This window comes from Pavona decussata, unplaced genomic scaffold (genome assembly GCF_977016875.1).
Source record: "Pavona decussata unplaced genomic scaffold, jaPavDecu1.1 SCAFFOLD_324, whole genome shotgun sequence".
NCBI lineage: Eukaryota > Metazoa > Cnidaria > Anthozoa > Scleractinia > Agariciidae > Pavona > Pavona decussata.
In genome coordinates this window covers 1,664,929-1,688,738 of record NW_028145713.1, presented here as the reverse complement: position 1 = coordinate 1,688,738, position 23,810 = coordinate 1,664,929, and the positions used below count along the sequence as shown (strand labels likewise).

The 23,810-nt window shown below is 40.5% G+C and overlaps 2 protein-coding genes across 2 annotated transcripts; both read right to left on the bottom strand.

The window, feature by feature from the left end:
* Positions 1–3,866: 3,866 nt before the first annotated feature.
* On the bottom strand, positions 3,867–5,009 carry LOC146453744 (uncharacterized). Its single transcript, XM_085096323.1, has one exon. It carries the CDS (start codon positions 4,862–4,864, stop codon positions 3,971–3,973), a length of 894 nt encoding a protein of 297 aa, XP_084952449.1. The 5' UTR covers positions 4,865–5,009; the 3' UTR covers positions 3,867–3,970.
* Positions 5,010–22,253: 17,244 nt separating this feature from the next.
* On the bottom strand, positions 22,254–23,781 carry LOC146453743 (uncharacterized). The gene is made up of 2 exons (XM_085096377.1): positions 22,471–23,781; positions 22,254–22,424 (listed from the first exon to the last, which is right to left on the bottom strand). The coding sequence occupies exon 1, from the start codon at positions 23,706–23,708 to the stop codon at positions 22,815–22,817; it is 894 nt and encodes a 297-aa protein (XP_084952503.1). The 5' UTR covers positions 23,709–23,781; the 3' UTR covers positions 22,254–22,424; positions 22,471–22,814.
* Positions 23,782–23,810: the final 29 nt, after the last annotated feature.

The following is a 23,810-nucleotide window of genomic DNA, read 5'->3' as shown; positions in this document are numbered from 1 at the left end:
GGAAATTGTGATTTCGATCGCGTTTTAAAAATCTAGAATAACTTCAAATCTCATTATTTTGCTTGTTTTGGCTTACTTTCTGCTTCTACTTTTGAGAATAAAATGAATTGGGTAGCGGTGGGGGTAATATGCGGAAAGAGTTTGCGGAATGGTATGTGGCATGGCGTGCGGAATGGCATAATTATGGGAAATACGATTTACGCGGGGAATAAATTAACTGAAGAGCGCATCCTGTTTCCGCGCCAATTTTATAAGAGCAGCAGCTTTTTTGATGCTGCGGACTCTTGCTAAATATCAACAACAATTCGAGGATTTGATCGTCTGATTGTTGATTTGGAAGAAGTGAGGGTAAAGAAAGCGATGAAAACTGTTTATAGTTTTCGCATTCAAGGAACTATGAGTAAATCCGTTGTAAATTAAATTTCATGTTCACTTTACTCCATGCGACTTCGGGTGACAAAAATAACGTGGCAGCGTGAAGTCTTCTCAGGACAAAGATTGATCCTTTACCGAGGGCAAATAATAAACATTTTTTTCTTTTTTTTTTTAAACCCTCGGTAAAAGATCAATTCTCATACTCTGTATGCTCGATGATTCATTTTTCATGAGCGGGAAAATGAACAACAATTTGACCAAAATGCATTTGTGATAAGAATAGTTTCACAACCTTTCACACAACCAGTGTCGATAATTAGACACCATACTTGTCATCTGCTTTTTTGCTCTAGGGCTTCTTCGCTTTAAATCTCATTTTAGGTTGGGACGTCTGGCACTGAAAGACCTCAATTAAAGACGGATAATATGTTTAGTTCGATAACGCGTAACTGAACTATAGCTTTCTGAATCGCCTTATTGAATTGCTAGGTAGCTAACTCAGCAGCTCAACAGTGACTTGCATACTCGTCGCTCGACGAAAATGTAAGGTGAGAAAAAGTAGAACATATTTTTCCCATGAGTTGTACAAATTGTAACCGTCAAAGAGTCTCATAAAATGACCGAGTTTAAATTCAAAATTTGTCACATAATAGTTTTGGCCTTGGACTGATGTTATTTCTCCAGTGTGGTGTTACTTTTTGTCTAGGCTACTCGCTGCCACGTTCTTTTTGTCCGACTAGAAATATAATTTATTCTTAGTTCCTTGAATGCGAAACTTCATCGATTTCTTCACTCTCACTTCCTAACCAGCGATCAGACATGTTCTATCCCAGGCGTTTATTTTCTATCCTCGATCTGTGGTTTGGTTGTTTAATAGTCTGCAACATCGAAAAAACTGCTGCTCTTATAAAATTGGCGCGGAAACAGGATGCGCTCTTCAGTTAATTTATTCCCCGCGTAAATCGTATTTCGCATAATTATGCCATTCCGCACGCCATGCCACATACCATTCCGCAAACTCTTTCCGCCTATTACCCTCACCGTTCTCTGAAGGCAGATCGAGTGTTGTTCAGGTGAAGATGTTTTGGCCGTTCTCTCAGCGGGTTTCTTGAAAACCACAAAAGTGTTGGAATGTTGCAGAACTGTTTAGAAAATGAAAACGGCGATATATTTCCTCGCTCGACTCTTGAATAGCCCTCGATCTTTTTCTTGATATTATCCTTAGCCTTCTGTAGATCCACTCGGAGAATTTTCATGGAGCCTTTCAACACTTTTTAAATTGGTGTCGCGCTCTTGACTTTCACGATAATGATCTCCAGCTCGTGACAAAGAGTGGAGCACTTTATAACAACTTGGAGTAACTGCAGAATGCGCGGCAAGTTAATATCACAGAGATATCAGCACGGTTTATTTTTCCCGAGCACCATCTCACCCTGCTTCCGAGCACATTTGTTTTTCAAAACACGGCCAAGTTTTCATGCATGTATATATGTAACTGTGCAGATTATATTCTGCAGACATTTTTTCGCGTCTCGTGGAAATATAGTGATTTGATTTCCGGTGAATCCTGGTTGACGTTTACCTTCAGATGTGTCTCGCGTCCAAACGATGTAGCGCGTCCAGTTTAAACTGTAGATACCTAAACCCCTATATCAAATTAAAGCTTATAGAACTGGTTATCAAACTATACCAAGAATTTTGAAATAAAATGAATTGTCAAATTTTTCACGACCTCTAAACTCGAGCGTCGGAATCACCTTTTTAAATCACAAGTCAAAGCGAATTTTGTTTTTCGCTAATTTAATTTGCTCTTCAGTTTCCGGACCCAGTTCGCAGACACGTGTTTGTTGTTTATATGTTAAACTAGCTACTGCCCAAATTTGTAGGCAGACAAACAAATTCCCTTTGAGTTTTAGCCCTTAGAAGTGGCTCCTTTAAGTGAAAAAATTGATTCGAGAAAGCATCCCTAAAAATTCGGCAATTCATTTTATTTCAAAATTCTTGGTTTAGTTTGATAGCCAACTCTATAAGCTTTAATTTGATATAGAGTGTGTGCACGGCGGCCATGTTGGAGGACTAAAACAATAGAAGATGTTTACATAAAAATAGCGTATATTTCCCAAAGGAAAATCATTGTATTGTTTTGGTCCTCCAACATGGCCGACGTGCATACACTCTATAAGGGTGTAGGTATCTACAGTTTAAACCGGACGCGCTACATCGCTTGGACGCGAGACACCTGTGAAGACACCTCTGAACTGGTATAAGTTCAACCACACCTTAGTTTACTTTTAGGGGGCGGTTGGTGGCTGGTCTAATAAACGTATCAGGCGTTTCTTTCTTTTTTCTTTCTCACTTTAAAAAAAATGCATGATTGCAGGTTAACTAGTAACACACGCCTAGAACTCGCAAACCGAGAACGTGCCCAGGCATACCGGGTGAAAAACGCAAGTATAAAAGGAAATGAGGCGGAAAAATCGAAACTACAATAAGACACACCGGGAAACTCACCAAAAAGAGAAAGAAAAAATTTAATCTTTGAGCCACAGGCGGAGCAGCAGGGACAGCATTGTTTTCCTCAGGAGCTGGAGCAGTCGCAGTCACGTGAACGGGACACTGACGGGAGCGGGTTGGTTTTCAGCTTCATGCACAGCCGCCAAAAACGACACCAGCCTCGGGTTTACGGGAACTTGGGCCATACATGTATTAAAGTATAGATAAATGATTAGAGAACGAAACACGGCGTAGCGATGGCAGGAAACCAAACGACAACCTGATATCAGTTTGTGTCCGTTTTAACGAAGAGAGGAATAAACAGGATAAAACAGGCCTATTTACTAGACTTGTAAATGTTATGCCCAACCGATTTACAGGTCTCATAGGAATAGAGGGCGTTTGTGCTTGGCGGCCCAGAAAGGGCCTGCAAAAGGCATGAATTGAAAACAATGCATAATTAAGTCGAGCTTTCATATCGGCGTTTCACAAGCTTAACTAATAAAGTGCCGTCGGTTTGGTGAATAATATTTTGAAGCCCAAATAAAAAAGACACGGCTGAAACGTTGTTTGACTTTCAGGGGCCCGTTTCTCGAAAGACCCGGTAACTTACCGGGCCCGATAAGTATATTTTTAAATGTTTTTTCGCCGATTACACAATGATTACAGACATGGTACTTGGCCATTGTTTTCAAGGCTAACAAAAATTGATTTCTGTTAAGAAGCATTTATCACCAAAGACACTTATCGGGCCCGGTAAGTTACCGGGACTTTCGAGAAACGGGCCCCAGGACGGGAACGAAAAGCACAGGAGGTCCGAGCGACGATGTTTGACTTTTACAGCGAGAGACAGTTATAAAGAAGTGGATTCGAAATAACGAAAGCTATTACTTAAAAAACAAAGGAAAATTATGGGCAAGGTAAAGAACTGACAAAGGCGCTAAAGCCTGGTCTCCATATACACATTACAAGGTCGCAAAAAGTCAAAGTGGCCCGATCGCAAACACTTTCACATTTTGCGATTGACTGTTTGCGGTTCTGTTTCCTGTGAAAGGATTCATAATATGACTAACCAAAAGAGACAACTTTTATCTGCTATAAATTATATTATCTCCTCGCAACTGTGAAATGCATCTGTGAAAATATGTCTCAGCGGTTCGTCTTCGGGAATTATCATAAAATCTCCAAACAGCGACTTTAAAATTTCCTTCCATTTTCGCGGAGCTGGGAGAGGAAAGCCATCAAAATTCACTTCTGTCAATGGGAAAATTTCGCTCTGTTTTCTAAAAATTGGACCGTAGATAAACCTTCTTAGAAACCAATTTGTGCTACTGTACACGTCGATGAAATTTCCATCGGAGTCATTTTCCACAACAAACAAATCCAATTGCAATCCATCATTATGCTTACAGCCGCTCTCAATGCAGTACTTGTAGCAACTTCGCTTGTCGCGTAGTTTTCCAAACATGCGACTCCAGTATGGAACTTTCCAGTGAATGTCCGTTTCTTCCGTTTGGAAAAAAATATCATTAGGTAGCTCCTTCGCACCGTATTTGACGAACTTCTCATAGTCTGCCTGAGGGATACAGATGTCTACATCATTGTCGAAAGGGACATGACCATTGTGTCTCACGGCGCCTAATAAAGTACCCCTGTACAACCAGTATCTTATTCCATGTTTTTTAGCAATGAGATCAAAAATTCTTAGCATCTTTGTGAGCACAAGTTGAGCTTGTCGAAGCAGGGTTGTTCCTTTGTGGCGAATGTCTGGGCAGTTGAATTCTCCGTTCGGTTTTCTCTCGCACGGAGCTAAACTTGTGTAAGGAACTGGATGAAAGATGGCGTGTTGCTCGAGCTGAAGAAGCTTTGATCCTGGAGTTTTCGTCACCCTTGAAAGAAACCAAACCCCCAACGTTAAGCCAACCAATATGAGGACAATTTTCTTACAGCTCTTTGCACGTCGTAGCGTGTGAACGCTCGTTCGTTGCCAGAACATATCGGAATGATCATCAAAGACAACGCAGCTTCAGGACTGGAGAACGTGCGGAATAGTCTGGAACCGACTTCTGGCGTGAGGTCAATTAGCGTGCGTAACTGGCGGTATTGTTGGCGCGCACGAAATAACCTTTTTGCGGCTTTCACGCGCGCCTACAATACCGCCACCTACGCATGCTACAGGTCAATCTGTCAAAAGGCATCACATCATGACAGGTGACACATTGAGTCACGAGTCACGCGTTACTTGCAATTGCAACCTCTTGCTTAAGGCTGGTTTCCATATGATCGCGGATCGCAGATCGCAGATCGCAATAAGATCTTCGATCCTCTGCGATCATATGGAAACTACTTCTGCGATCGTCTGCGATCCTGCGATCGCGATCGCAAAAGATCGCAGAAGATAGAACCATGTTCTATCTAAAGGCTGGTTTCCATATGATCGCAGATGATCGCAGACCTTATTGCGATCAGCGATCCGCGATCATATGGAAACCAGCCTTTAGTCACCGGAACCTTGTTGCAGGAATTTGAATTTTTTTGCATGTTGCCGAGACTTAATTCAAGATTTTGAAAGGCAACATTTAGATTCAGTGTCAGGTAAAAATAAGCGAAATTTTTTTCTTTTTTTTTTTTTTCTTTAAGGTTACCGTATACCTTCAGAGGTGTCTCGCGTCCAAGCGATGTAGCGCGTCCGGTTTAAACTGTAGATACCTAAGCCCCTATATCACATTAAAGCTTATAGAGCTTTATATCAAACTATGCCAATAATTTTGAAATAGAAGAATTGTCGAATTTTTCACGACCTCTAAATGCGAGCGTCCGAATCACCTTTTGAAAGCTACAAGTCAAAGCGAATATTGTTTTTCGTAAATTTGATTTCCTCCTCACTTTCCGGACCCAAAGCGCTCAAAAATCGTGTCTGCGTTTTGCTTTATTTAATTGCAGTGAAAAGTTACAGAACATTTTCGAACTAAACGTGGAGTTATCGTACAGAAATCATCCTCGGCGAAAAATATTCCAAAAGAGAAAATTCGCAGACATGTTTTTGTTGTTAAACTAGCTACTGTCTAAAGTTGAAGGCAAACGAACAAATTCGCCTCGAGTTTTCTCTTTAAAGTGTCCCCTTCAGGTGAAAAAACTGATTCGAGAAAACAGCGCTAAAAATTCGACAATTCAATTCTTGGTATAGATTGATAGCCAGCTCCGTTTAACTTTTGTTTGATATAGGGGTTTAGGTATGTGCAGTTTAAACCGGCTCGCTACATCGCTTGGACGTGAGACACCTCTAAAGGTATACGGTTTATTGTTGATGTATTTTAGACTAAAAAAACTAATTAGGTTCTGAATGGATATAGAGCAAAATAATGAAAAAAAAAAAAAAAAAAACAATTTTTTTAAACGGACGAAAGAAAAAGTAAAGTATGTGGGGCAGTTTGAAAGAAAGGAAGCTTGAGAGAACTCGCCATCAATGTTTTGGCCGGGTTTAGTTTTAGAACAACTTCTACCTATACACTCGATAGCAAAAACGTTGACACCTAAAAAGCATAAACCGTGAACGATGAGACCCAATGGCTTTTTGGGTATGAGTGTACTAAATTTATCTGCATAATATTCTATTTTCGTGCGACGGTTGACTGGACCAAAATTAGTTGCACGTGGTGAATAACGGAAACTGTCCACTGCAAGCTTTCCTTCAAGGCCCGGTTCATACGTCGAACTTTACATGAGCCGAAACTAATACCTATTAAGGTCGACCCAAATAATTAAGTTCGGCAGTTGATTCAGACGTCAAACCTAACTGAAGTCGATTAATTAAAGCTAAAGTGAGAAAATAGAGTTTCGTGGTCAGGGGCTGTTGTTTTTACTCAAAAAGATTCAAAATGGCGGGAAAGATGAATTCTGACATGGAAGAGCTTGTTTGGTGAAATAATGAAGACAGGCCAAACACGGCTCCTATTGGTCGAGATAGGAAGAATATGACCTTCAAAGCTAATTTGCTCTTACGAGTACATCTTTCAAAGATCTCCCTTTTCGATTCTGTACGAAAGTAGGGAAGGTCTTTGTAGATCTCTCTTAGCAGAGGCTGGTTTTCTATCAAGTGCCATTTACTCATCTGAATTGTTTTAGGTTAGGCAAAGAAAGGCGATATTCCGTAACAAACAGCAAAATGTTAGTGCGCGTTTTTTGTTTGTTTTGTAGTGTCGACATTCTTTCGCGGAAATTGACTTCTGAAAGAGTTTTATCTATAGGGTTATCGAGGTAACCTCCGTAGCAATATTGCCTGTAGTGGAAAGTTTCTGTCGGTTTGAAGTGCGTGTGCACGTCAAGAATAGATTTTTTTTTAATCTTTCGCATCTCAGACAAGTATATTTAGTTGTTTCCAAACAAGAAGAACAAGCACATTATTCTTTTCCCACCATCTTGTTCAGAATGAAGTCCTTTGCACATGCCAAGTCGATGGAACGCGCAGACCTCTGGAATAGATATAAGTTATATAATTTATACGTAACGTATGCATTTGGTTCGGCACATGTAAAAGTTCGACGTCTGAATCGAAGTCGAACTTTGCCGTTCTATTCGACTGGCGCAGTCGAATAGAACGGCGGGTCGACCCAAATACAAATCTGTCGATCCTAACTGATTCATACGTCGATCTTTACATGCGCCGAACCAAATGATAAGGTTCGGCTCATGTAAAGTTCGACGCATGAACCGGGCCTAAGTGTCCAAGTTGGCCAACAAGGGCCAATTTGAGCCGATATCGTGTTTTGCCTAAGTTCAAATCAGTCAATGAACTTAAGCAATATTTGGCAGAAAATTATTCGGAAGAATAAAGTCAGCACTGTATTTACCCCTTCTCAAAGTCGCTCGCTTGCTTCTCATTGAATGGACCTTGCGCGAGCGACCGAGCTCTCGCTCGCTCGCTCGAGCTCTGACGATCGCACGCGCTCTCTAAGCTCGACTTGTAAGCAAGTCTACACTGTATTCTTTCTTGCAAGGGATGAGAATGGTAAATTATTGATTATGGAAATGAGGTTATTGTTTAAACACTACCCACAAATCCGTTGGGTCTCATCGTTCATGGTTTATGCTTTTTAGGTGTCAACGTTTTTGCAATCGAGTGTATACTACTTGATTCATGTCACTCGATTTCGTCACAACTTTGAAGTGGATCTGTGTTTATGTGCCCAAGGGGTTGGCCTTCGGGAACTCTCATAAAATCTCCGTACATCGACGTCAAAACTTTCCTCCATTCTTGCGGAGCTGGAAGAAGAAAGCCATCGAAATTTACTTTTGTCAATGGGAAAATTTCGCTCTGTTTTCTAATAATCGGACCGTAAATAAATCTTCGTAGAAGATTATTGCTCCAGTACACCTCGATGAAATTTCCATCGGAGTCATTTTCCACAACAAAAAAATCCAACATCAATCCATCGTTAAACCCACAGCCGCTTTCAATGCAGTGCTTGTAGCAGCTTCGCTTGACGCGTAGTTTTCCTAGTATTCCGGTCCAACGCGGTACTTTCCAGTGAACGTCAGTTTCTTCCGTTTGGAAAAAAATATCACCAGGTAGCTCCTTCGCACCGTATTTGATAAACTTCTCAAAGTCTGTCTGAGGGATACAGATGTCCACATCATTGTCGAAAGGAACATGACCATTGTGTCTCATGGCGCCTAACAAAGTACCCCTGTACACAGGGGCACCCAACGACAATTTTCTCTCAGATCCTTTGAAACGTTATTTTAGGCGATCTGGAGTGGCTTTAAAGCTCTATAGGTTCATTTTAGCCAGCGCTATAATATTTTTATCTGTTCGGTCATTCTACGGGAACTTGAGTCTTTTCGAAATTAGTAGGGCATTTTTGTCCATTTCCCGAAAACCTTAGGTCTTATCAGTTCCTTTCCGAAAATCTTAGCTGACCTTTTATCGGTACCCGAAACAACATTTTTGTCAATCCGAAAACACTAGGCCTTAAATTTCCCATATCACGAAAGTTCGTGGTGAAAATTCCCTTCAGAAAATTGTAGCGGATTAAGGGCCTTCCGAACAGATAATTTACCGAAACGATCCGTTGGGTGGCCCTGTGTACAACCAGTATCTCATGCCATGTTTTTTAGCAATGAGATGAAAGATTCTTAGAATCCTTGTGAGCACAAGTTGAGTTTGTCGAAGTAGGGTTCTTTCTTTGTGGCGAATGTCCGGACAGTTGAATTCTCCGTTCGGTTTTTGTCTCGCACGGAGCTTAACTTGTGTATGGAATCGGGTGAAAGTCGGACTTTCGCACAGGCCTTCCAGGGTTTTTCTGCAGCACATAGACCAAAACAAAACACAAAAGAATACAAGCGAGTGTAAAGCCAGTGCGTATGCAGTTCAACATGTTTTTACGCAGATGCGGCGCAATGAATCAGGCACTTCTATCTATCTTCCAACTCTGGAACTTGGGCCATACATGTATTAGAGAACAAAACACGGCGCGGCGATGGCAGGAAACCAAACGACAACCTGATATCTCGTGTCCGTTTTAAAGTGCTACTACGATCAAATTGTCGAATACCTTTTATTTGCGGTTGATTGGTAGTTTATGTCCTAAAGTACATGATTTCCAAGTTATATCCTCATAAGATGAAGGAAAGTGCGATTTTTTTGCGCTCAAACTCCTCGAATTTTCATCCGCCATTGAACCGCCATGTTCCTGCGGCGTTACCAAAGGCAGATGGTGTCCAATGACAACAGAGGCCGGGTCACCCGGGAAAAACAAAGTGACGTCAAACTCTCAACTCGAAGCATAGGGGGCCCACACAATGTGTCTGTGTAGCCGATTGTTATTATATAGTAAATGCACTCGATTTACCGTTTGCTTCACCTATAGCGATATATCGCTAACTATGTATACAAATCAATGATAAATAAACGTTGAATTACCTTATCTGTGGTAAATAGTCGTCCTTTTACCTCAAAAGCGGTTTTTGAGCGATTTTGAAGGAGTTTGAGTTCGCCGTTGACTGTTCCTTCTTATATATATATTTTCATGACCCTCCACTCCCCCCCCCCCCCTCCCACCCCCTACTCCCTGCTAACAGGGAGCTGAAGCACAGACATTCCTGAGCCATGCATAGCAACCAGAACTCAAATGTTTTCTCTTTTGGTGTGGTTTTAAAGAAATACTAATTTGAATATAAACAAAAGAATATTAATATGGTAGCCATTTTGGAATAAGGTTTATGGTTCATTGTCTGCAGTACATTAATAATTTTATTTTTATATTCGTTTGAAAAAGAGTGCCAGAATCTTGTTTCACCAATAAATTTGTTGTTGTACAAATGAAATTGAATCTACATTTGAGAAAAAAATCAAAGGTGGCTCACAACAGTCTCAACTTTACTACATTTTTGGTAGCATGCATTTGCCCAACTCTCACTGCACCAAAAGTGAAAGTATCAAGAACTGTTACCACAGCAATAGTGTATAAAACTCATCAAGACTTGCTTGGGGGTTTGCCCTCAGACATGTAGGACAAAGGATGTTTGTTGTTAGGTTGATTTGACCCTTCATTAGAATAAGCAAAAAAATTTCAATTAATACCTGAATCACAAACTTTAACTCCCAAGAATATTGTTTTCAATGTATATTTGCAAAATTCCTACTTTTCCTCCCCTCATTTGCCTAGGTGGATGCTTGTTACCAGAAAGCATGTTAATAAATTTTCATTTATAAAGCTAGTCATTTCTTCAGTAGTTTAAAGCATCTAGTGCAGTGGTGTTTAACCTGATGTAGGGCACCTTACAAAAATATATGTACACAGAAAAGACTGTTACTATTACATTGTTCAGGATGATGCAAGGGAAGAAAACAAATCATTGCAAATTGTTGTTGCCTTGCAAATTTATTTGTTTATTGATTACTGTACTTATTCAAATCTGGATACAATGATGTCCATGCAGCACCAGCACTCTCCAGGCTTGGTAAGTCGCTCAAGGGAGCAATTTGAACATTTGCACCTGAGAAAATATTATACCAAGAGGAAACTTAGCATCAATTACAAGGGAACGATCAGCTGAAATTCAAGCCATTGTACAGGGCTTTTCACTACAATTTATATTCCTTTTCCATGGTAAAAAAGCGCAAAAACAGTAAGCTTGCTCGGAACCGAAACTTCACTGTGCACTCTAATTTAACACCAAGGCAAACTTTCGAAAGCAAAGCTAAAGACCTAAACTTGACTTCGATTTCAATTCAACTGAGTCTCCGGTAGCCTCCCTTCGGGGAATGAACTGACTAGTAGTCAACTGAAATTGTTGCGGATTCTCAGGCACTACACTTTTAAAGCTTGCCTGTTTTGTTAATACAGCAAACAAGACGCTGTGGGAGCGTTTACTTGGGCGCCGTTGTATTAGGAGTATCTGGGCATGCACGTTTAATAGTTCAGTCATTGGTGACAGGTGAACGATAAAAGATTCGCTGAGAGTCTAAGGCATCATATTTGCGATAAACGTGATGTAGTTCGACCGAAAATGTTACGCAAACAAAATAAAACATTACTCTCTTTATACTAAATATGTCGGATTTTGTAACCATGAGGTGCATCTAAGATAATGATGGATTTTGGCGACAAAGGAGTATTTTGCGGTTCCAGTGGTAATGATGAATTTTGGCGACAGAGGGGTATTTGTGCGAATACCTTTCCACCCTGATACCCTTTTTTTCTGGGATTTCTACGAGAGATGTTCCAGCTTTTTCACTGGTAACAGCGCACGATCGCAAAATGTCACGCAGAACGTGCAATATGACACGCGTGCGAAAAGACATGCGTTCTATATGGGACGCGCGCCGATAAGACAAACCTCACAGAACATCCGATTTACAGAAAGTTAACTCAACGAATCTATTTCATAATCACTGGAATAGGACAGAACTTTAATGACAAAATCAAAGCGCTCTGTGAGTGACCAAAGAATGAACTTTTTCAAATTATGTCTACAGTTATTTGTTTATTAAACACGCCAAAAAGGAAATAATAAACTTCACTCGCACTGGAAGGCAACGAAAAGGTCGAAGTGCACGTTCATTCTTTTAGTGGTTTTGCGTGATTGCCAATGGACAAAATATCATGACACAAAAGAGAGTGTTTCCAGGATTTAAAAGGGCTTTAAATGAAAGAAGCTTGGGTTATAAAGTGGAAAGACACTGCAGCTGAATAACAAACAGAAACCGTCCAGTTTTCCTTCCAAGAACCGCCGAAAATATTTTCTTTCTGAATGCCGCGTCGCCGGATGAAACTTGAGACACGTGAACGATTTTGGTTGCCTATAGCCTCCCACGCAGTCGTTTTTAGGGGAATCGTATTACCTCCTCCCCACAAACGCCTGCTTACCCAAGCGCCACATTCCTTTCCCATTGTTTTACTCCGCAAGCACCCTAGCCAATCACCATCGAGGCATTGTTTAATGACATCAAATCAAATTGCTGGTTACAATGGTCGCTTCCGTTTCCCGCGAGCTTTGTACAGTGTCTAGCTGTTACAGTCTTGAGAGATGCGGGAGTTAAGTTGGAATATATATATTTTTTCACTTCTGGAATGGCTGGTCATGGCTGAAACACCAAAACAAATATCGAATGTGAATACAAGCGCTTCTTGTGCGACGTTTTGACACTGCTGGGAGAGTCAAAAGCTTCGGGAAAGTGTAATCGATCTTCCCCGCCTGATCGAGTTGACAATCGGTGAAGATATCGCCTCTTACGGGTGCCGAAACTCTGGAGCAGATTTGTTTGTTTGTACGAAGTGCTCCGACAGACTAGCTCGATTCGAGAAAGCAAAGAAGAATGTAGAAGGTATCAAGGGGAGATCTGCAGTATTTATCAGTTCATAAAAGACTATTAAACGGAAAGTTAAACGACAAAGAGCCGATCAACTTGTGGTCCTTGTGGAAAATGTCGCACATGCCCCCGAACAAATTGCAACAACAAAGCGAGTTTCAACTGCAAAATCTTTAAAGTTTACCGACATATCGGGTAATATTTTGGTTTCCTCCACACCGACAAGGTCGACAAGATTGAAGGCAAAGCTTGATAAATATTAAAGCGACTTTGCGTTACCAGTCGGCAAATTGACGAAATTATCACTATTTCCCGTCACGAATTTTTTTTATTGCAGTCAGTTGATAGGCATTTACACGAGAAATTTTGAACGTAGGGCACACGGTGCTAAAAGCTAAGCTCGGTCAAGTTCTGTCTCCGTTGTGATGTTTTTCACTGTTCCCGCGAGAGGCGTTCTGAGGTCAAGGTCAACCTTCCAGATTTTAGAAGGTTCACTGTGATTGGCTTAGCGGCGGAAAGGAATGTGGCGCTTGGGTAAGCAGGCGTTTGCGGGGAGGAGGTAATACGAGTCCCCTAAAAACGACTGCGTGGGAGGCTAGGTTGCCTAGCACGTGACCGATTTCTTCCCGGGGTTTTCAGCGTGGCGATTCCTTTCTGCATCCAAACGACGGCTTCTTTCAACGTTTTGTAACATCGGAAGGGGCCGTTTCAGTTTTGCTAAAGCCCGGGTGCTCAAGTTGCTATTTTGGCTTTATCCAACGTAAAAATAAAAATGCGTTTAGCGTTGCGGTACTCAGTTGTTGTTGGTATGAATATGCAAATTTTCGGCGTTTACGTTTGTTCCAATGAATCGATCTTATCGCTAACACTCGACTCCGAAGGAAAGATTTTTTTTCAGATTCTACGTTTAGCGTGTCAATTTGGCGAACCCGTGCGTTCACCTTTTTCCCTGTTTTCCCGTGAGGATCACATTTTGGTTTTATCCAAGTGAACGTAAATAAACGTTGATTGTCACTGTGCATTAGCAAACTTTCAGTGTTTACATTTGTTCTGGTGAATAGATCTTATCGCTCACACTGGACCCCGAATGAAATTTATTTTCGAAGCTTTAGTTTCCTACTTTACCCTAAACCTTTCACCCACGGAATGGTCTTGAATCTTTAAAGTTAATTGAACGTTTTCTTTTTTATATTGCGGCCAGAGAAATGAAATGTTTTGCTCGGCTGTATGTAAATTCAGTGGTTCCGGCCTGATCTTATCGATTACGTTTGACACCGAATGGGGATTTATCGAGAAGAGCCAAAAGAGTGTCTGAGGTTAATTGAAGTCGAACTTTTGGAAAATATCCGTCCTGAAAGGAAAGTTGCCCCTTAGTTTCGTTCAATAGAAGGAGTTAGCAGACAACACACATACTAGCTGTTTTCTTTTAAGAATACGATATTCATTGTTTTAATTTTACGTCCTTGTTTTTTGTCCCGTAATGGCGGCTTATGATGAATACATGCAGACTCGCAGACTCGGCCAACATGTAGCGCACGCGCACTAGATCACTGCGTTTTGGCGTAGACGAAGAAATCCTATTTTATAACTTGGTGCTCCGCCCAAGTAATAACACGTCTAAATATTAATCTCTATCTCTAATATCTTACCCGAGAGATGAACGACTCAGCAAAGTCTGCTCTTCCTCCTCTTGTAGCAACAGAGCTAGCTGCTGAACTTATTCGGTTGCCTCTTCTTCAGACGGAACTAGCTCTACAGAGTCATGACTTCTTCATTTCCATTGCCTATATCATGCGAAGACGACCCAGGAGAGCTTTCTGTGGTCAAAACAGCTCTGAAATTCGTCGCCAGAAGGAGAACTACAGTACTCGCTCGATCAGCGACTTGAGAGTATTTCGTCACGACAAAAACACCTTGGTTTTCACGTGACGTCACCAAATTCTAGAATTCAAAACTGGGAGGCCTACAAAGTTTTTACCTTCATTCAAGGAAAGATTGCCTAAAAATATGTCTGTTCACAATTTCTTAGCTCGATGTCGTGCTTCCTTTTGAAAATAGAACAGTTTCAATTTCCGAGTTTCCATCGTGCGTGACATCAGGAGGACGGCCGTGACAGAGCTTTTCCGTATCTTAAAAATGACTCTTCGGGTAATTTTCAGCATTCTAAACAATTTAAGTTTGAGGATAAATATTAATCTAAACATTCGAAAATTCACAAGGGTAAACAAACATCTTTTCTGGCAAAAGTGAACTCCAGATGTTTTTTCCTATTTCCGGCCGCCATGTTTGTGCCCCTCAGAGGGGCACAAACATGGCTTCTCCATACTAAGCTCTATAAATTTATGTGGAACATTTTGTCAAATAACTCGAGTACGGAATGCCGCACAGACCTGACACTTGGACAGATGCCTTATTTATTTATCCTCTATACCATGTCAATTTCTTGACTTCATTCATGGAATGGTTTTGATTTTTTTTTTCAATGGCGTGACAGTGAAAACCGAGAATAGGTTTGAATAAAAATACCGCAACTTCAATCACTTTCATACCGCGGGCTCACGGGAACATAAATTCATAATGGCGGACTCGAATACACCACTTTTCTATGAGGGGTGATCTCCGCCAAAATTATGTTTCAAATTGTGTTATGCAGAATCGCCAATTTTTCTTATTGGCAATCAAATTCTTTTCTATCGAGATTGGAGCGGTAATTGACATATCACAAAAGAAATTGAAGAAACAGAACAGAATTTAAGACACGCGAAGTGAAATAAGGACATTAAAACAGAAATTGAAGCAACAGAACAGAAATTACAACAATTAACAACCGATCCAATTTCTGTTCTGTTGCTTCAATGTCTGTTCTGATAGGGGTGTGGCTCAAACGGGGAACCGAGCAGAACCTGGATAAGAACTAGTTCTACATTATAATTTATGAAAATCTATTCGATGATCTTCCCGCGTAAAGAAAATTTTTCCGATTCCAAGATGGCCGCTGATGAGAATGTATTTCGGCGAAGTATTCTAGATGTTGTGGGAGAAGTATTGAGAGATCTACAAGCTTCTATGACTGAAAGAGCTTTGTTTCGCCTTGACTGGCTACTCGATGTTGTGAACAGATACGCAGATTCGTTGGGGTCTAAAAGTGTTGACGGGTCTGCACGACTCCTGCAGTTCGCATATAGATTGGTCTTAAAGCATTTATAGCTTAGCTCTTACAAGAGTGTCTTTTAGGGAATTTCCTTTGCGATATGAAATGAGGGGTAACGCAGGGTGGTATTGCGTTACAAAGGGCAGTATTTTCTTACGTGCATTTTTGTTTCTCTGTTCCAGTGCTTTCTTTCTGTCAGTGAAAATGACCTCCGAGAGATGTTTTTCTACAGTTGTAGCTGGGTAATCTCTATTCTTGAGGCGTGTTGCAAAATTCCTCATATTCTCTTGAAAAGTGTTTTCAGAGGAATTTGTTCTTAGAAGCCTTAACGCTTCTCCTTTGATAAAACCTTTCGTGACGCCTGGTGGGTGGCAAGAATAGAAATTCGTGTATTGGAAGGTCTCTGTAGGACCTGTAGGCATGAAGTGTGTTCGCACGTCAAGGATAGAATCCTTGTTGAATCTGACACCTTTGTACACTATCGTGTCCAAGAATGTAGTTTCTGTTTCTGAGATTTCAGCCGTGAATTTGATTGTGGGATGGAAGTTGTTTGCTTTTAGAAGGAATTCTTCTATTTTGTTTCTGCTTGTATCCCATACTGATATGACGTCATCGATAAACCTTTTCCAAAAGATAGGCTTAATGCTGCTCTGTCTGGGTATTTCTTTTTCTATTTTGGCCATGAAGGTGTTAGCGAAGGCTACGGCCATTTTCGTGCCCATGGCTGTTCCATGGGTTTGAAGATAATCTTTCCCGTTAAATTGAAACGAGTTTTCTTGTAGGATCAGACTAAGCATCTCGCTTAAAAACCTGGTAGGAACTGGAGGGTTTCCTTGGTGAAATTCTTCGTATCCATTGCATACAGTGGTAATACCCTCTTGTTGTGGTATGTTCGTGTATAGGCTTCTGACGTCCATTGAAACAAGTATAGCACTTTTAGGCAGTTTAATCTTCTCGATGAAGTTAATAAAGTCTGTCGTATCTTTAAGATACGAAGCTTGTTGTTGTGCTATTGGTTGAATAAGGTGGTCAACAAATGCTGAGATCCGTTCTGTGGGGCCGGAACACCCTGAGATATAGGTCTTCCGACCGAAGTGTCGGTTTGCCGTAAATCTTAGTGAGTGTGTAAAACACTGGAATTCGCGGAGTATCAGGCGTAAGAGAGAGCCATTTAGCCGTCATTTCGTCAATGTGAAATGAAATCCAAACTTTTATAGAGCTAGCCAACAACTATCATGCGACGATAAAATTCATGGCTGAAATTTCAGAGATTGAAATCACTTTCCTTGACACATGTGTATACAAGGGCGAAAGATTTAAAAAAGAATCAAAACTTGACGTGCGTACGCACTTCAAGCCGACAGAAACGTTTCAGTACACGCATTTTTCTTCCCGCCACCCTCCAGGCGTCAGGAAAGGCTTTATCAAAGGCGAAGCCTTAAGACTTCTCAGAACACTGAACTCTTCAAAAACAAAATTTGAAGAAAACATCACTCTATTCAAACAGAGACTACGCAACACTGAGAGGTTACCCCGATAAACTTATAGATAAAACTATATCAGAAGTCAATTTCAGCGAAAGAATGTCGGCACTACAAAACAAACAAAAAACGCGCAAAAACATTTTGCCGTTTGTTACGGAATATCGCCCATCCGTGCCTAACCTAAAAACCATTCTGATGAGTAAATGGCATTTGATAGAAAACCAGCCTCTGCTAAGACAGATCTACAAAGATCCTCCTCTACTTTCGTACAGAAAAGGGAGATCTTTGAAAGACGTACTCGTAAGAGCAAAGCTTTGAAGGTCATGTCCTTCTTATCTCGACCAATAGGAGTTGTGTTTGGCCTGTCTTCATTATTTTAACATCAGAGCTACTGATGGCTGGACTGGGGGTGTCAGTAAAACGCGGGGTCGGGGTCGGGGTCGGGGTCGGGGTCGGGGTCATTTTTTTATTTTTTTATTTATTTTTTATTTATTTTATTTTTGTTTTTGTTTTTTTCAAAATCACATGTCATTTTTGGGTCAAATAAGGATTAAAGCTAATATAAAAAAGTTAAGTCTCTAAAGCGGTTACAACGTTCGATGCAGTTCCGTATTTGGCGGACATTGGTTCCGGTAAATGACTACCTTTTATTCGTCTAAGAAACGAAATGAGGCAAAAAATACAAGGTACGAGACAATATATTTCCTTGAACTGACAAATTCTTGCATGAACTATGAAACACCCGCCGCCTTCCATGATCGTGCTCGTTTGTTACAGTCAATCCATGTCACGCGTGACTATTGTTTCCGAGAGCGGAAATAAATATGCGTTCGAATTCCTTTGTGAAGCTCGGCATTTGAATGGAATGTAGAACATTTCTCTGGAAATCTTTCCGAAAAAGACGCATTAACTGACAAAAAAAAAAAAAATTCAAAATACTTGAGAGACAATTGTTATTCTTGAAAATACCTGTGCTGTAATGTAAAGAAAAATTCATAGTTAATACCGTCAATAAACTGGGAAATTTCTACGAGAACTCTGAAATCTCATTGACGACAACAAAACTGACATGCAAATAGGCCTTATCACGGTTTTGACGAGTAGGCAAACAGGCTTGAAATGGAAATCCGATGTCAAATAATTTTCATAAAACATTGCTGCTGAAAAATTCATGAATTGGAAACTTTTGGCATTGGGAAAAGGATTTTAAGAAAAAAAATTGGAGGGATGTAACTGTGCCAGAAAGCGTCCAGTCGTGTTTGAACTTTCCATACATTTTCCTGTATTTTTTTACCGCGAACTATTTTTAGTAGCAGTTCACGGCTGGTTCGCTTTGCAGATAAATGTATGGAAAGTTCAAAACACGACTGGACGCTTTCTGGCACAGCTACATCTCTCCAATTTTTTTGCTAAAATCCTTTTCCTAGTGCTAAAAGTTTCCGATTCATGAATTTTTCAGCAGCGATGTTTTATGGATTTTATTTGACATCGAATTTCCATACAAACACTGTTATTTCGAGTGATAAAAATCTGCGAGTGCGAGCCAAGGTGTGAGCCATGCGAGCCATGCGAGCCGTGCGAGCCATGCGAGCCATGCGAGTCACGCGAGTCATGCGAGCCACAGTATAAAATTTAAGAATTTTTATTTGTTGTATTTTAACATTCACATCAGAACAAGAACAAGAGCATCGGAACAAGATGAATAACATCGCAATATTTAATTCTTACAGTGGGACAACGCAAACCATCATATTTCAGTTTTTTGTTACAGTCAACCCAGGTCACGCGTGAACGATATTTTTGAAATTTGAACGGAGTTTAAAAATTTACATGTCAGTTTTGAAAATCGCCAACGAGATTTCAGAGTTCCCGTATAAATTTCCCTAGCTTATTGACGGTGTAAAGCTATGAATTTTTCTTTACACTGCAAAATAGAATATTTCAAGAATAACAATTGTTTCCCAAGTATTTTGAATCTTTTTTTTTTTTTTTTTTTCAGTTAATGCGTCTTTTTCGGAACGATTTCCAGAGAAATGTCCAACATTCCATTCACACGTCGGACATTACAAAGAGAAATTTGAATGTTCATTTCATTTTGGAAATACTGTTCACGCGCGACCTGGGTTGACTGTAATTGACACGTCAGGACTGATTGTCAGTGTCATTCCAATCTTGTAGGGTATGATAAATGAGTGCTCAAAGATGAGCGAAGTCAATATTGTCGCACTAAATTCAATTTAAAAAGAATCAGCGTAACAGAAGCATTTGCCGTCAGCTGGTGGGTCGAATGCTATCTCGAAACCAGCCTCTGCCACTCAAGTGGCGAGTTTTGAAGAAAAACTTGTCTAAGGGAAAGGACAACCACATGCAGCAGTCAGCCAACCGACAGAGTTCTGATAACTCTGATTCTCGACTAAAGACCAAACCTGTTAAAATGGCGCGATTTACTCACCATTCTTGACGCCAACACACGGAGATCGAGGTGCTGTTCTTTTCTTTTTTTTTTTTTTTTCTTGAATGAAGTTCCACGTGGATATCAATGAATGACATGTGTCAATAGATACCTATTCGAGTAGCGGTGCAGCCGTATGTTTTTCTCGGATTTTTTTTTTCTGAAGTCTTGAACCTTAATAAATTTTTGCGTAATGTTTTTATTTTTTTGTGCATCTTGGGCGATTTTGAATGGGCAAAATTCTCTCCAAAATTATAACAAAAACGAAAAAAAAAAAACAAAGAAAAAAATTCGTCCAAAATTTTCTCACGCGAATGTAAATAAAACAAATAAAAATTCTTAACATTTGCACTGTGGCTCGCATGACTCGCATGACTCGCGTGACTCGCATGACTCGCATGACTCGCATGGCTCGCACGGTGGCTCGCATGGCTCGCTGGCTCGCAGATTTCGCAGACCCGTTATTTCAAGCCTGTTTGCCTACTCGTCAAAATGGTGTCGAAAACCGTGGGGGTGTTCATAGTAAGATCATGCACATTCTAGTTCAAGAATTTGTTAGTTCAAGGAAATATATTGTCTCGTACCTTGTATTTTTTGCCTCATTTCGTTTCTTAGAAGAATAAAAGGTAGTCAATTCACGGAACCAATGTCCGCCAGAATACAGAACTGCATCGAATGTTGTCCGGTCACCGATGACCTATCCTAAGCTAGTAAGCTTTAGAGACTTAACTTTTTTTGTATTGGCTTGTTTGACCCACAAATGACCTGAAAAAAAAAAAGAAAAAATAAAGAAAGAAAAAAAAGGAAAAAAAAAGAAAAATAAAGAAAAAATAAAGAAAAATAAAGAAAAAAAAAATGACCCCGACCCCGACCCCGACCCCGACCCCGACCCCGACCCCGACCCCGCGTTTTACTGACACCCCTGGACTGGTGGTTTCCAGTCTGACTTAACGTGGAAAGGATGAGGTTCGCTTTCTTCTCCGTGAAAAATATATTGTAGTCGCATTCGTCTCGCAAATTGATCAAAATCCGCGAGAAGTTTGCGCCTGATAAGATTTTCTTTTGTCACGGTTGTTGGGATAAACTTAAGGCCACGCGATAGTAAAGTAATTTGCTCATCTGTCAGTTGTTCATTTGACAGGTTTTTGACATGCTGTTTGCGTGACTCAATAGCGTTACAAAAGCGCTTTTTGTCTTTGATTTTTCTCCGCTCTTTTCTTTTTCGGTTTTTGGCCGTTTTGTTAACTCTGTGGTTTGCTTTCCCTTTCCCCCTTACTTCTAAGGAGTCTGATAAGACACAAGGGTAAGATTCACTCTGTTTATTCTCACGTACTTGTGATCTCATTTGTTCTAACAGTACATGACTACGCTTACATGACTCCGGGCTGATGTCTCATCGCCATTCATTATGGTGTTGGTCGCTGTGTTGCTCCGACCCTCGATAATTTCTTTAACCTCCTCTAACAAGGAGATACATCGAGCTGAAAGTCCTCCCTTGCAGGTGCTTTCCTCTCGAGCGGCCATTTCAGACAAGGAATTAATTTTCTATACGCGGCAGCGCGGCAACTTAGTAATCGAATGTATTTTCATAAATTATAATGTAGAACTAGTTCTTACCCAGGTTCTGCTCGGTTCCCCGTTTGAACCACACCCCCATCAGAACAGAAATTGAAGCAACAGAACCGAAATTGGATCGGTTGTTAATTGTGTTGTAATTTCTGTTCTGTTGCTTCAATTTCTGTTTTAATGTCTTTATTTCACTTCGCGTGTCTTAAATTCTGTTCTGTTTCTTCAATTTCTTTTGTGATATGTCAATTACCGCTCCAATCTTGTTAGAAAAGAATTTGATTGCCAATACGAAAAATTGGCGATTCTGCATAACACAATTTGAAACATAATTTTGGGGGAGATCACCCCTCATACTTTTCAAGGCTCAATATTTTCAATTTGCGGGGCCCAAACTTCATTTCAGTGACCAAGACAGGTACAGCCACATCGGATAAGCTGTAAAGAACGTATGTTTGTTTCGTTTGTTTGATACGTGACATGAAGTTTTGATCGTAGTAGCACTTTAACGAAGAGAGGAATAAAAAGGATAAAACAGGCCTATTTATACTAAACTTGTTTAATTTTAATTGTGTAGTTACTAGTAACTTAAGTATTTAAATAATTGTTCCTGAAAAGCCCTATTGGGGAGGTAACAATAAAGTATGTATGTAAGTATGTAATAATATGCCCGCAAACTGGTTCCCCTGAGGATCCACAGATGCGCGGGAATTTGAATACACAGGTCTCATAGGAATAGGGGGCGTTTGTGCTTGGCGGCCCCCAGTGAGAATACTTGAAAGGGCCAAAAGGCATGGAAAAAATGCATAATTAAGTCGAGCTTCCATATCGGCGTACCCTGCGAGCAGAGACCCTTCGATCTTCCTAGATAAGTCGGGAAGATCGAAGGGCCTCTGCTCGCAGGGTAATATCGGCGATATTCGCAAGAGCAGCAACTGAATACTGCGGTAACGCTGAACAGAAACAAAAACATTTGAAAAACAAGCAAGTCAATTAAATCTTGTTTTGGTTTTTTTACAATGACGTCGAACTAAAAGTTCACAAGCTTAAAGTTGAGCTAATAAAGTGCCGTCGAATTGGTGAATAATACTTTGAAGCCAAAATAATAATAATAATAATAATAATAAAAAAACACGCGGTGGAACGTTGTTTGACTTCCAGGACATGAACGAAAAGCACAGAAGATCCGAGCGAAGATGTCTGACGTTTACAACGAGAGACAGTTATAAAGAAGTGAATTTGAAATAACGAAAGTTATTACTTATAGAAGCTAAAAACAAAGGGAAATTATGGGCAAGGTAAAGAACTGACAAAGGCCCTAAAGCCTGGTTTCCATCTACACATTACAAGGTAGCAACAAGTCAAAGTGGCCCGATCGCAAACACTTTTACATTTTGCGATTGACTGTTTGCGGTTCTGTTTTCTGTGAAAGGATTCATAATATGACTAATCGAAAGAGACAACTTTTATCTGCTATAATTATTTTATCTCGTCGCAACTGCGGAATGCATCTGTGGTAATATGACCCAGCGGTTCGTCTTCGGGAATTATCATAAAATCTCCAAACAGCGACTTTAAAATTTCCTTCCATTTTCGCGGAGCTGGGAGAGGAAAGCCATCAAAATTCACTTCTGTCAATGGGAAAATTTCGCTCTGTTTTCTAAAAATTGGACCGTAAATAAACCTTCGTAGAAACCAATTTGTGTTACTGTACACCTCGATGAAATTTCCATCGGAGTCATTTTCCATAACAAACAAATCCAACATCAAACCATCGTTATGTTTACAGCTGCTCTCAATGCAGTGCTTGTAGCAGCTTCGCTTGTCGCGTAGTTTTCCTAGTATTCCGGTCCAACGCGGTACTTTCCAGTGAATGTCAGTTTCTTCCGTTTGGAAAAAAATATCATCAGGTAGCTCCTTCGCACCGTATTTGACGAACTTCTCATAGTCTGCCTGAGGGATACAGATGTCTACATCATTGTCGAAAGGGACATGACCATTGTGTCTCACGGCGCCCAATAAAGTACCCCTGTACAACCAGTATCTTATGCCATGTTTTTTAGATATAAGATCAAAGATTCTTAGCATCTTTGTGAGCACAAGTTGAGCTTGTCGAAGCAGGGTTGTTCCTTTGTGGCGAATGTCTGGACAGTTGAATTCTCCGTTCGGTGTTCTCTCGCACGGAGCTAAACTTGTGTAAGGAACTGGGTGAAAGATGGCGTGTTGCTCGAGCTGAAGAAGCTTTGATCCTGGAGTTTTCGTCACCCTTGAAAGAAACCAAACCCCCAACGTTAAGCCAACCAATATGAAGACAATTTTCTTATAGCTCTTTGCACGTCGTAGCGTGTAAACGCTCGTTCGTCGCCAGAACATATCGGAATGATCATCAAAGACAACGCAGCTTCAGGACTGGGGAACGTGCGGAATAGGCTGGAACCGACTTCTGGCGTCAGGTCAATAGGTCATTTTCATTAT

Bases quoted from the DNA above. Each gene is read 5' to 3' on its own strand.
- LOC146453743 (XM_085096377.1), bottom strand. From the start codon at position 23,708: ATGTTCTGGCGACGAACGAGCGTTTACACGCTACGACGTGCAAAGAGC.
- LOC146453744 (XM_085096323.1), bottom strand. From the start codon at position 4,864: ATGTTCTGGCAACGAACGAGCGTTCACACGCTACGACGTGCAAAGAGC.